At 38.0% G+C, this 14,124-nt stretch overlaps 1 protein-coding gene across 1 annotated transcript in view; it reads right to left on the bottom strand.

Moving 5' to 3' along the window:
• The window catches only part of IRE (AGC (cAMP-dependent, cGMP-dependent and protein kinase C) kinase family protein), a 95,498-nt gene that overhangs the window by 24,406 nt on the left and 56,968 nt on the right, over nt 1-14,124 (bottom strand). Inside the window, exon 12 of the mRNA XM_089154988.1 lies at nt 2,106-2,194. Within this exon, the coding sequence (XP_089011114.1) occupies nt 2,106-2,194 (89 nt within the window). The remainder of the gene's footprint in view (nt 1-2,105; nt 2,195-14,124) is intronic.

Below are 14,124 nucleotides of genomic sequence, written 5' to 3'. Positions count from 1 at the left end.
TGGGTTACTTGGTTACCATGGGCAGAGTATTGGTACAACATGACCTTCCATTCCACTACTAAGATGACCCCATTTAAGGTTGTGTATGAATGAGAACCACCAGCCCTGTAACATTGGCAGGATGGATGGTCCAAAATAGATGAAGTCGATCTGTTTTTTCAGGAGCGAAATAGAGTATTGAATGATCTCAAAGCTAATCTTCAGGCTGCACAAGACCCTATGCGTGCTTCAGCTGATCCTCATCGTCAGGATGTGAGCTACCAAGTGGGCGAGGAAGTCTTTCTTAAGCTCCAGCCTTATTGCTTTAAGAGACTTGCCAAGCATGCCAATGAGAAGCTTAGTCATCACTATTATGGGCTTTTCCTGATAATTGAGCAAGTGGGGCCAGTCGTGCATCGACTACTTTTACTTGTTAATTTGAAGGTCCACCCTGTGTTCCATGTCTCACGATTGAAGATAGTCAATGGACAGCATATTACTCCCAACCACTTCCATCATGTTTGGCGGAGGACAGAGAACTGCAGTTCACTCTGTAGGACTTGTTGGCTGTTCGTTTATCTCCTCAAGGGGTGCTGGAAGTATTACTTAAGTGGAAAAGGCTGCCTCACTGTGAAAAATACGGGAGGACTATGAGGAGGCAAACGACCAATTTCCTGATTTTCGCCTTGAGAACAAGGTGAAACTGTTGGAGGGAAGTGTTGATAGTCCCCTGATATCTCGAGCATATTCTCGCAAGTATAAGAAGAAGACTTCAGGATTTGGTGGACAGAAGTTAAGGAAGGAAATCGGATTGTGGTCCGAGATGGAGGCTGCTGCATAAGTTGCTGAATAAGGATGATTTGCAGAATATTCTGCTGCATAAGTTGCTGAATAAGGATGACTTGCAGAATATTTTGTTAAGGGATTAATTCAGGAAATATAAGGATGATTTGCGAAATATTTTGTTAAGGGACTAATTTAGGAAATTATTTAATATACGTATTGGGAGGGTGGTTAGGTTCATCGGATATTGTTAAGGGAAATAAGGATGAGAACTATTGCTTTTGGTTAGCTGCAGGAATACCTACTGCTGGGTATTGTTTAGAATTCTTTTCTTCTTGAGTTTATCAGTCAATAAAGCTTGTCTTCTCTATTAGTACTGTGTTGCTGTTTTGCTGCATCTGGGTACTTAACACATTCAACTTCCTGTTCTAGGTCATCATGAAGAAAGTAATTCTTGACATCTTAGTGGTACGAGGGTAGGTCTGTATTGGCAGTTTGAGTGTTAGGTAGGATTAAATTGAGATATACAAATATAAAACTTAATTCCATGAACTATTGAAACTTGAACCTGATCACTTCATCCACTTGCATGGATAGCTCCTTTCATTTCATTGGAATTTCTTAATTCAAAATAACTGTCACTTGGTGAAACTTTTATAATTTCCCAGTTGCTCTTTATAGTAAACTTGCTTGATACAAGTTTAGTACAACAGCTTGATGCTTTCTTCTGTTGAGACCATTAGAGGATGCATGGTAATTTTGCTAAGTTAAATATGCTATTTCTCCAAGTATTTTGGTACTTTACTCAATTAAGACTTATGATCCATGAAAGGATACTTCCATAAAGAGTGAAGATATAGTTAATACTTAATGGCATCCATTCATTCAAACAATACTTATCCTTGTAACTTGATGGTTCATGTTAGCTTTTCGGGAGCAAAAAGCTTTTAGATTCAAGACTTGATACCCATACACAAATTTCAAGAATTATAAATATCATTAACATTAACAACATTCAAAATGATTAATAAGAGGCAAACATTAAGGAACCATGAGTATGACGAGAGGAGGCTTGAGATGGTATTCACATGCTTGGATTACTTAGATCCTGATTCAACAACAAGGGATACTGATTCATCAATAAAATCCAGTATATTTCAAGGCATGCAGGCCAAGAAAAAAAATCATTCAATGAAAATTTCTATCAGGGATAAACATTTGAAGATCTGATGATGGAGTATCATTTTAGACAGAAGAAGCCATAAATAATCTAAATTATAAGAAAAAAGCACTGATTCTGTCCAATTTTGTACAATAGATAAATTTCCTTTTAAAAAACTTACTTGTCAATTAAGTCATATGCTTCATCGCTCATTTCCTCTGGTACCTTTGGCCAAGGTATATCTCTGTTCATTATGTTGTCAAAAATTTGCTGCAGTAGGACCTAGAGATTAGATTCTTGTTGCTATAATATTAAACAGGCTGACCTTTAAAAATGCATTCACTTTCAACTAATGGTTCAGAAAATTTTGAGTTAAAATTATGGAGGTTACAGAAAGAGGTATTTGACTCCACAAGAAGTTCAGATAAATCCAAAACAGAATGCTCTGGAACATTCCATGTCACTCGAAGAATTTGTCAGGAAAAAGAAAATAAAAAGGAACAGCAGAACATAATGGTCGGGAATTTTAGAAGAGTTTAGGAGTAGTTTAGAGCTTATGGTTTTATATATTTTGTGTGTAGGGCATAAAACTAGATTATTATTGCTGAAGATTTTGGTTTCTATTTATTTTTGTTTCTAGTATAGGTTATATTATGATTATTTCCATCTCTGAAGATTTTGGTTTCTATTTATTTTTGTTTCTAGTATAGGTTATATTATGATTATTTCCATCTCTATTTATATTTGCTAGGTTCCGTATTAGAATTAAGAATCAGTCTTTGTAACTTGTTTATTTTCTTTTGAGTGAATAAAAAAAATAGATAAACACCTGATGTAACCCAGCTTCTGGGTTAGCCTTCAGGATCCTCGCCAAGTGAACCAGCTAGTAATTGAGCTATCCCTAGGGTTAGGGTTCCATCTATATCCAAGATGGGATGGTTTAGGTGAAGAAAATGGGGGAATTCTAGGTTAACAAAATTTCAATGGGCTGGGGAAATTATGTCTTAGTTAGGGGTGGTTAGGGAAGCTAGGGTTTTAACAAATCCTAGTGGGGAAAGGGTTTTAGGAAACTTTGGGTCTTAACCAGATAGGATGGTTACAACTGGGAAGATAGGGTTCCACCCAACTAAGATGGGATAGTTTTGGAAAGGTGAGGATGTTAACAAACTCTGAAGTGGGATGGTGGACTGTCGTGGATAGTTTTGGAAAGGTGAGGGTGTTAACAAACTCTGAAGTGGGATGGTGGACTGTCGTGGAAAGGGTTTGGGTATCTTGACATGCCTTAGGTAGGATGGAATGGGACTGGGAAGCTTGTGGCTAGGGGAAAGGAGCAATCTTGAAATTTCTTTGAACTTCTTCTCTCTTTATTTTCTTCTTTCTTTTCTTTTATCCTTTCTTTCCCAAGCTGCCGCAAGATCAAGAAAGGGGCAAGAATGAAAAAGTGAGAGGGGGATGGCTGGGAAATACTACTGCAATGGTTATGAGAGGGGCTTGCTGCCCCAGGGTTTAGGAGGGCGAGGGGTGGGAGATTGCTGCTGCAAGGGAGAGAGGGGTAGGGATGGGTTGCACAGGGTATAGGGGAAGGAATGGGGCAGGGAAGGCGCTGGAGTTTCACTTGGGAATGAGTGGATTGGTACATTTGACGCTGCTGTAGAGAAGGCTGTCAAGCTGTTGTAGGCTGTTGAGGTTGAAGAAACTTGAAGACAAATTGTAGAAACTCACGCTCAGTCATGGGGATCCCCTCTTTGGAACCAATGACTTTAATTCCTTTAATGCTCAACTTAATTAATCTAGTCTAATCTTTACATGAGGAGTTGGCTCTCTTTTATACCCAATTAGAAGAAGGAAAGACACTTGGACTCAAACTACTTGACTAACAAAGTTGGACTCAAATTGGGAATTTGTTAACAATTACCAACTAAATAACAACTCAATAACTAACCGACAACTTAAAAAAAGGGGTCTTTTAAGGACCACAAAAATTAACAAATAAAATAATAATTATCTAGAAGGAAAATAATTTCCAAGTAGGACTTCCACTGGGACTAAGACTGTTTAATAAGTTGACCATGACATAATCAACTGAAAAAAAAGAAAAATAGATCTTGACTCCTGACAGAACACAACTAGAACCATGAAACCCTAAGGAGGGGTGTGAAAATGACCAAAATGACCCTTAAGGCATTCAGCCAGCCTTGGTTGCCGCATGTCCAAGGGATTATTTGGACCCCAATTTTGGGCCTCCTTGGGCCTGCTGACCATGGTTACATCAACACTCAAAAGGGAAAAAAGAGAAGATGAAAAAACAGGAGGGGGGGGGGAGATTCAGAGGCTAAGCTAGCCAAGGATGAGGCGACTAAGCTAGCCTTGAAAGAATAAACAAGTCAATATCCAGTTCCCAGGTAACAACAATATGGTTGTCCCTCGGGGAGTCTACAAGTGGTTGCTTAGGAGGGAAGTGATCTTGGAATTAACATCCATGCATATAGCCTTCTGTTGTTGGGGCATTTTTGGGAGATTTTTTCCCTCTCGGGAGGGAAGCCTCCCTTCCTCTTTCTTCTTGTTATTTCCTAGTTTGATTAGGATTGAGTCCTCAGTTTCCTAGTATGGGTTTTTATCTGTTTTTCTTTTCCTTCTCAGACTTGTAACTTGCTTTCCTTCTCAGAATTGTTTTTATCTATAAATTCCCCATTAGGGGTTGTGAATAAAGCACAATTCTCTGAGAAACAATTCCTCAGCTTAAAACATGGTAGCACAGCCTCATGACTTGACAAAAGTGAAAACCTTCTAATCATATTTTCCCCTGTAGCTGTTCTCCTCAGTCCTCACAATACCTGAAGATTTTATGCAATATTTTAGAGCTATCTTTCCCTTTGGAACCTAACCATGCAGCAGAACTGAAACCCTTTAGTTTCAGCTTCATAAACAGAAGTAGTAAACCTCTACAATCTGTTTTTGAGGGCTGTATCCTGATCTGTAGTCTAGTAGCAGCTCAGTAATATTATTATTATTTTTTTTAAACTCCACTAGAGTTTGCTGCCGGTCCCAAGCCCTGATAAAGGAGGAAAGGTTGGTGTGTTAGGTCAGCAGCTGGTGCTGGAAAAAAACCCAGCCTATCCCTTTTTACATGGATTCGATATGCTTAGATGATAAATGGTATGCTAGGGCGTTCCTCAACAAAATAAGCGACGTGCTACATTATGGTCTAAGTGTAGAGATAAGTGGGTAAGGGGTAGCTAGGGCATCCCCCACAAGCGATGCGCTGCATTGACGCCCCAATGTGGTGATAAGTAGCCAAGGGTTCCAGTGCCGTGGACGAATGCAAGTAAAAAAGCTAGTCCAAAAATTTAGGAATAGACTGGCATCTAGGAACATAGGATTATTGACGGGTAAGAGCTTGGAATTACTAGATGCTATGACTTATCAGGAAAAAAAAGATTTACATTGCTTGCATTCAAGAGACTAGATGGGAAGGGTAAAAAAGCTGAGGAGTTGGATGCCTTTAAACTTTGGTACACTAGGATACAAGTAATAAAACTAGAGTTGGCACAATAGTGGATAGAGATTTAAAGAAAGACGTGCTGCATGTTATAAGATTAGGCGACTGGATTATAGCTATCAAGCTTGCACTAGAGAAAGAGATGGCAAATATAATTAGTGCATATACACCTTAAGTAGGACTAGATGAAAGTCTAAAGGTACAATTTTTGGAAAATATGGATGGATAATGCAAGGAATTCAACAATGAGAAAAGATTATTATAGGGGGCGATCTAAATGGACATATTGGGAAGATCTAAGAGCTATAAAACTGTACACAGATGATATGGATTTGGAGAGAGGAATGAGGAAGGGATTTTAGTTATAAACTTTGCTGTTGCTTTTGATTTATCTGTCTTAAATGCTTACTTCAAAAGAGAGAGGAGCATTTAATTACCCTTAAAAATGGGCATTATAGAAGCCTAATAGATCTCTTCCAAAACTAGAAGGTCACATATATTGTTGTGCAAGAATTATGAGGTGATACTAGTTTGAAAGCTTAATTGCACAACATCTACTTATGGTCTTGGATGTGTGCTTTACTCCACAATATAAAAGTGTGGCATTAACCATCCTAGGACAAAGTGGTGCAACTTAAAAGGAGATTACTTGAGATCTTTCACCAATGAAGTAGTCGAACAAGGAAAATGGGAGTTTGAGGGGAACACTAATATGATGTAGAATGAGATGGCTACGGGTATTAGGAAAGTGGCTAAAGATGTTATAGGTGAATCGAACTGAAAGCGACATTCTTATAGGGAGATTTCATGGTGGGATGGTGAGATTCAAGAAGTTATGAAAAACAAGAAAGCCAGCTTTCAGATATGGTAAAGGATCTACAAAGGTATAAGTTGGCTAGAACTGAAGGTAAGAAAACTGTTGGAAAAGTAAGGGAGAAGAATATAAAGATTTATATGATAAGCTAGGGATAGAGAAAGGGAGAAAATTATTTATAAGATAGCTAAAATAAGGGACAGTAAGAGTAGAGATCTAAACCATGTTAGGTGTATTAGAAGTGCGGATGGTAAAGTACTAGCATTTGATAAGGACATCAAGAAGAGATGGGAAGTTTGCTTCTCTAGCTTATTAAACGAACATACTTTAGGTATCAGTAACTTAAATGACTATACCATTTGCTATGACACCAATTGAGGCTCTAAGGAGGATGAAAGTAGGCAAGGCACAAGGTCTTGATGAAATCCTAATATTAGTATGGAAGAACTTGGGGACGGGCTAGGTAATGATTATGGCCAAGGAAAAGCCCGATGAATGGGGAGAAGCACTAGTCTCAATTTACAATAAAGTTGATATTTAATAAGATTATGAGCACAAGGAAAATGCCCGATGAATGGAGGAGAAGCATCATAGTCTCAATTTACAAAAATAAAGTTGATATTTAAAGCTATAATGATAAAATTGTTGAATGGAAAACAGGAAGGTAAGACATGAATACGAGCTAGATCGGGAGTAGCTCCATATGATAGAGCTTAGAATAGGATGGCCATGTTCAATGGAGGCCTTTAGATGTCCTTGTGCAGGGAAGCCATTTAATCTTGTTGAAAGCATGAACTGAGGTTTTCTCATTAGAATAGGATTCTATTTCCTCATAAGTCTAGAGTTAGCTTTTTATTTTTATTTGTTTTGCATTTCCTTTTCTTACTTAGTGTGGGACTTTACTAGATTGTAACTATAAATACCCTATTGGGGTTTATGGATTAGCTACTTTCTGAGCAATTCTTCAGATTACAACATGGTATCAAGAGCCTAATTCAATTAGGGAAGAAAGAGAGATCTAGAGAAACTTTCTTTCTCTTGATTTCCCTCATTGCCGCTGCTGCTGCCGATGTTGCTGCTGTTTTCGACTTGATTACCTACGCCATTACCTTGCTACATTGCTTTCTATATTTGGGTTTCTTCCGCATGCAGATAAGGAAGTTGTTGCCGCTGCCACTGCTGCACCAGTTGCCTCTGCCTCTGCTGCTGCAAATAAAAAATTTCTACCATTCTTGCCAAAGGCATGATTTGTTGACACAGAACCAATATATCTTTGGAACCCATTAACAGATAGAGATAACCCACCAAGGGATTCACTCACTGGTGAACAAAGCTATTGTGGGAGTTGTTTGGATGACTGTGTAAACCATCTAGTCTGCACCTGCTGCTCTTCCAGAACCTCTAGAACCTGCTGCACCTCTGTATACCTGAATCATGGCAGATTTCCTTCAATTCACAGGGGGCTGTTTCGTAAATTTAAATAGTTCTGAGGGCTGTTTCGGAAATTCAAATAGTTTGGGGGATTGTTTCGTAATTTCAGTTAGTTTGGGGCTGCTTTGCAAATTCGAATAGTTCTAGGGATTTTTTCTTAAAATGTAAAAACTTTTAGGGATTTTTTTGTAAATTCGAAAAGTTTCAAGGACATTTTTGCAAATTCAACTATTACCAGAGGTATATTTGTAAATTCAAGTAGTATCATGTGTCTATTTGTATATTCAAATAGTAAGAAGGGTCTTTTTTTAATTCAAATAGTTTCAGGGAGTTATTTGTAAATTTAAATAGTTCCAGGGAGCTATTTGTAAATTTGAGTGAGTTTTTCTTGCGATGGCTAATCCCATATCTCCCTTGTCTGGTACATCTGAAGAGTCTCCCATGTCTTCCATTTATAGGGATCGTGAGTTTTCTCGACTTTAGATGATCATTTTGAAACTTAATGTGACCAATTATCTTTGATGGTCTTGTTAAGTTTCCTTGTTGTTGGTGCTCGTAGTCTTACTGGCCACCCTCATGGGATTTCTACCAAACCTTCCACACCTGGTCTACAACTTTTTAGGTGGTATATAGATGAATGTTTGGTTATGGGTTTTCTCCTCAACTCCATTGAATCAAGTATACCAGAGAGTTATCTCCTCCTTCCAAATGCAGCAACAATTTGGAAAGTTGCTAAAGATACATACGCTAAAGTAGGTAATGATGCATAGTGCTTTGAAATTATATGGAAAATCAATCAGTTTCAATAGAAGGACCTTACTCTTTCTTAGTACTATAACACTATTCGGGCATATTACTAGACTTTAGATTTCTATGGGAAGTTTTACATCGAAGAATGCTGAAGATGCTATTGCCTATCAACAATGGGAAGATAAACAGAGAGTTTATGATTTTTAAGTAGGATTGAATATAGAATTTGATCAAATTCACACACAGATCCTATTTAGAGAGCCTTTCCCTTCTTTGGCTCAAGCCTATGCCATGGTAGATACAGAGGATAGTCAAAGGAGAACTATGGTACACACTTAGACATCTGATAGATCTGCATTAGTGGTTGGTATTGACAATAATAAATCTAGTTCTGGTGATTTTTGCCCTCCAGTAAAATGTGAGTATTGTGGAAAAGAGTGTCATACAAAGGACAAGTGTTGGAAGTTGCATGGACATCCAACAAATTCCCGTGGAGGAGGTAGGAATGGAACCAAGGACAACAATCAAGCATATACAAATCAAGCCAGTTTTGACACCTTGAGTACTTCAACACCTCTTTCCTTAGATGAGCTCCAGCACCTTCGCCAGTTGATGTCCAGACTTGACTCGTCTTCTTCAGTACTGACTTCCAGTGCAAGTATACCCTCTGGTATTTTTTATCCACAATTCCCTACAGGTATTTTTGGTTTTCACAATGTCAATTTGGCTTATCTCTCCTGGATAATCAACTCTGGGGCAACCGACTATATGACAGGCTCATCTACTTTGTTTCATTCTTATTCATTTGTTCCTTTTGCTTGGGATGTTTGAACGACTGATGGGTCTCTCTCCCCTATCTCTGGGAAATGATCTATTATCTGTTCGGCTTCTCTTACCTTATCTAATGTCCTATGGGACTTACGAATGGCAGTGGTAGACAGAAAGGAGGGCTTTACTTGATGGTTGGGTCCCCTTAAGCTCTTTCTACGGTCTCTAATTCCACCTCTCCGCACTTTTTACCTTATTGCAAGTGGCATCGTCGTCTTGGCCACGTTCCTTTACCTATTTTGTCCAAGTTGTTTTCTGATCTGATTAAAAGATGTAATTTGAATGATTTTTATTTTGAGGCATGTATTTTGGCCAAATAAACCAAGCATGTTTACCCTATTTCAGATCATCATAGTAAAATTCCTTTTTCAATCATTCACTTTGATGTGTGGGGTCCTTCTTGGATTGTGTCTTTATCTGTTCATAGATGGTTTGTTACCTTTATTAACTGTTGCACTAGGACCACATGGGTTTACTTTACCAAAAAAGTGACGTTTCCTTGTGTTTTCAAAATTTTCATAATATGATTAGGACTCAGTTTGGGGCGACAGTCAAAATCCTTCATACGGATAAAGGAACTGAGTATTTGGGTGGAGCATTCCCTTCCTACTTAGCAAGCTATGGCATCATTCACCAAACTAGTTGCGTTAACACTCCACCTCAAAATGGGGTTGCCGAACACAAGAATAGACGTCTTGCTGGAGGTAGCACATTTCCTTATGTTTACTATGCATGTGCCTCCTTAGTTTTGGGGTGACAACGTCTTTACTGCAACATATCTAATTAACCAAATGCCTTCCTGAGTCTTAGACCAACGCTGTCCCCTTGAGGTTCTTTTAGGAATAGTAGCCTTTACAGTGTCACCTAAGGTTTTTGGACGTGTTGCCTTTGTCCGGAACCACCATGTTCATGGAAAGATGGATCCTCGTTGGTTAAGTGCATTTTCTTGGGTTATGTTCCTACACAGAAGGGGTATAAGTGTTATCATCCTATTTTTGTCATTTTTTTCGTCTTTATGGATGTTGTGTTCTAGGAACAAATTCCTTAATTTTCTTCTACACCTCTTCAAGGGAAGAGTTTTAGTGAAGAGGTTCTAGTGTTGATTACTCATTTCGAAGAGATTCCAGTGTTAATTCTTCCTTTCGATATTTCTCAGAGATTTCTACAAATGATCCTCCATTGGAAGATGGAGTGACCAGATAGGAACAGCTGGTAGATGATATAGAGGGGGAGACTAGACCCCTGAAGACCTATCAAAGAAAGCAACAAGTGACCCCTTTTGAACCAAACCAGTTAAAAGCTTTGGAACTTGGCCCTAAACAATCCGTTCCTCCAGAGTGAGTCTGTCTTTGACCCTTCTTCTGATCCTACTTTGGACTTACCAGTTGCATTAAGAAAGTAGCCTCGAACTTGCACCAAACATCTTATTTCCAATTATGTTTCATATCAGTCCCTATCTTTCGAAGTTTTATTTCCTCTTTGTCCTCTACTTTTGTTCCTAACACTTGGCAGGAGACATTATCTCACTCAAACTGGAAGGAACTATGGATGAGGAAATGCAAGCTTTGGAGAAAAACAAAACATGGGACTTGGTGACTTTGCCCATAGGAAAGTAGATTGTTGGGTGCAAATAAGTATTTGTGATCAAGCACAAATAAGATGGAACCATTGAAAGATACAATGCAAGATTGGTGGCCAAAGGCTTCACTCAAACTTCTGGCATTAACTTCCAGGAGACATTTGTCCCTGTTGCCAAGATGAACACAGTTCGTACTATTATTTCATGTGCAATTAATAAAGATGGAGTTTACAATAGTTAGATGTGAAGAATGCATTTTTGCATAAAAACTCCAAAAGGAGGTATAATATATGGATGTACCACCTAGGTATTCTACTATCGAAACTTATGGGAAAGTGTGCAAGTCAAAGCGGCTTTATATGGGTTGAAGCAATCTCCAAGAGTGTGGTTTGGAAGGTTCCATAAGGCAATGATATCTAATGGCTATAAGCAGAGTAATGCAGACCACACTTTGTTTATTAAAAGAGTGGTTCCCGTACTACTTTACTTTTAGTATATGTGGATGATATTGTGATCACAGGTAGTAGTGAGGATGAAATTTCAGCATTGAAGACTTTTTTGGGAACCGAATTTGAGATCAAAGACATGGGAAAACTCAAATATTTCCTAAGTTTAAAGTTGGCATATTCTGTTAGTGGTGTATATCTATCCAAAAGGAAGTATACATTGGATCTTTTTGAGAAAATTGGGATGCTAGGATGTAAGCCTGCTAAGACTCATATTGAGCCTAACCTACACTTGAAGGCAAAGGAAGGAGAACCAGTTGACAAGATATAGTATAAAAAATTAGCAGGAAAGTTGATCTATCTATCTCACACTAGACCTAACATCACATTATAGTTACTCTTGTTAGCCAGTATATGCATGATCCCTACTCCTCACACTTGGATGCAGTATATTGGATCTTTAGATACTTAAAAGGCCACTCCAGGAAAAGGGATTTTAATTTCAGCTCATGGACATTTGAAGATTGAGGCATATACAGATGTAGACTAGGCAGGATGTCCAGATGATTGAGGTTTACCTCTGGGTATTATGTGTATGTGGGAGATAACCTTGTGACTTGGAGAAGCAATAAATAGGCTGTGGTTACGAGGTCCAATGCTGAGGTTGAGTTTAGGGCGATTGCTTAGGGCACATGTGAGGTACTATGGCTTAAAGGGCCGCATCAGGAGGTTGGGACAGATTTGGAGGTTCCTATACAGTTATACTTAGATAGTAAATCATCAATCAGCATAGCTCACAACCTAGTACAACATGACAAGACTAAGCATGTGAAGATTGACAGACATTTCATTAAAGAGAAGGTTGAGGTTGGGTTGATGTGCTCACAAAGGGCTTTAGCACAGTTGTCTTTAATTACATTATGAGCAAGTTAGGCATGATAAATATCTATGCTCAAACTTGAGGGGGAGTGTTGAAAGCATGGACTGAGGTTTTCTAATGAGAATAGGATTCTATTTCCTAATAAGTCTAGAGTTAGTTTTTTATTTATATTCGTTTTGCATTTCCTTTTCCTACTTAGTGTGGGACTTTACTAGATTGTAACTATAAATACCCTATTGGGGTTTATGAATTAGATACTTTATGAGCAATCCTTCACATTACAACAAATCCAAATTAAAGGGAATTAGAAGAACAAGGGGCAACCTTAAGAGAAGTGGTGAGAAAGGACGTGCATAACTTAGGCCTTGAAGCTAGTATGACCTAAAGTCGAGCTGATAGGAAGGCACGGAAGAATCCATGTAGCCGATTGATAAGCCCCTAATATCCCATATGTCTACCAAAGGAAGAATAAAAAGAGAAGTAGGGGATCAGCATCAACAAATAGCAGGGAGACAGACTTATCAGCAAGGGACAAGGGGCATGGTTCTATTGGGCAGCAGCACCCTAACCGAAAGCATGCAGAGGAGCTTACAAGTGGCAGCAAAAGATTGGTGGGCAGAGGAAGTTTGTTAGAGAGGAGGAATAAGAGAAGGCATAAGAGCTTGGGGGGGGGGGAGAAAGAAGGAAGCAAGCGAGTGCTTGGGGAGAGGGAAACCACTGGGGAATGGCATAGCTATGGTGTTGTTCTTGTTTATCTGAGTTTTTATTAATCTCAACAGTCTTTATCAGTTCGTAGAATTATAGTTTGTATTCAAGAGTTAGATCCGATCAATGTTGCTTAATGAAGATGATTGTTAATTCAATATTGTCCTGCTTATATATGTTTCTGAGTTCAGTAGCTTGCTAGTGATAATTCCTATTTGTTTGTTAGAAGTAAAGGATCAATGGGGGTTTAGTGAGGGTTCTATCACCGATCCCATTTAGTTGGGAAAAGGCTTGTCGTTTTGTTGTTATAAGATTGTAATGTTGCCCTAATTCCTGAGATCTTTTTTTGGGGTTTTTATTTCCTTCAACTTCCTACATAATGTGAGTTGAGTTTATTATTGCAAGGTTTGTGGCTACACCTATTCTTATTCCTCTTCTGCATCCTTCTTCACTTCATAGGAAACTACCGTTATTTATACACACACATATGTAATACCAGTAGAGTCACATGTGTATATGTAAGTGTTTTTATCTATAGATCATATTCTTTTTATTAATATTTGATTCAACTATTAGGGAAATAAGTGAGGTGCTCCTATTTTCAAGGCTTTTAGAAGGTGATTTTGTCAAATTAATCCTTAATTTTATAGATTGGTACTTCTTGAAAAAACCGACATCTTCTTCTTTTTTTTTTTTTTTTGCATTGGCACCCCAAAATGGAGGCCTTAAAAGCACTGACACCCTACTTTATGTTTAAAAAGCGCAGAGACCCCAAAATTGGATTTTCATTGGGTATATTTGTCCAATTTGTCACTAAAAACCTTTCAGACATTGTTTATTATAGGGATACTTTTGAAAATAAATAGTGACTTAACTGTTTTCAATGATAAATTGGACAAATATATCTAATGAAAAGCCAATTTTGGGGTCACTGTACTTTTTAAACATAAAGTGGGGTGTCAGTGCTTTAAGGCCTCCATTTTGGGGTGCCAATGCAATTTGCTCTTTTTTTTAATTTTTTATTGCTGGTTTTCTCTTGTAGAGAATGATATTTTGGTTCCAAAAGACAATAAGATGGGAGAGTAAAAAAAGTTAACTTTGTTTTTGGGTAAAAATTAATTAATTTTACATTTCAATAATAGAGATGGTATACATACCTTATAATTTAAAGCTTAAATTAAAAGAAAGTGGATTCCAAATTAATAGCATTTATTACTTGTAAATGCAAAATTACAGTTTCAGGCATCCTTATTTTATGACTTAAAATG

The sequence above is a fragment of the Hakea prostrata genome, chromosome 5 (assembly GCF_041222555.1).
Source record: "Hakea prostrata isolate BN-2017 chromosome 5, UWA_Hpros_2, whole genome shotgun sequence".
Taxonomy (NCBI): domain Eukaryota; kingdom Viridiplantae; phylum Streptophyta; class Magnoliopsida; order Proteales; family Proteaceae; genus Hakea; species Hakea prostrata.
The sequence above is the reverse complement of the archived record's forward strand: the minus strand, read 5'-3'. Positions and strand labels throughout refer to the sequence as shown.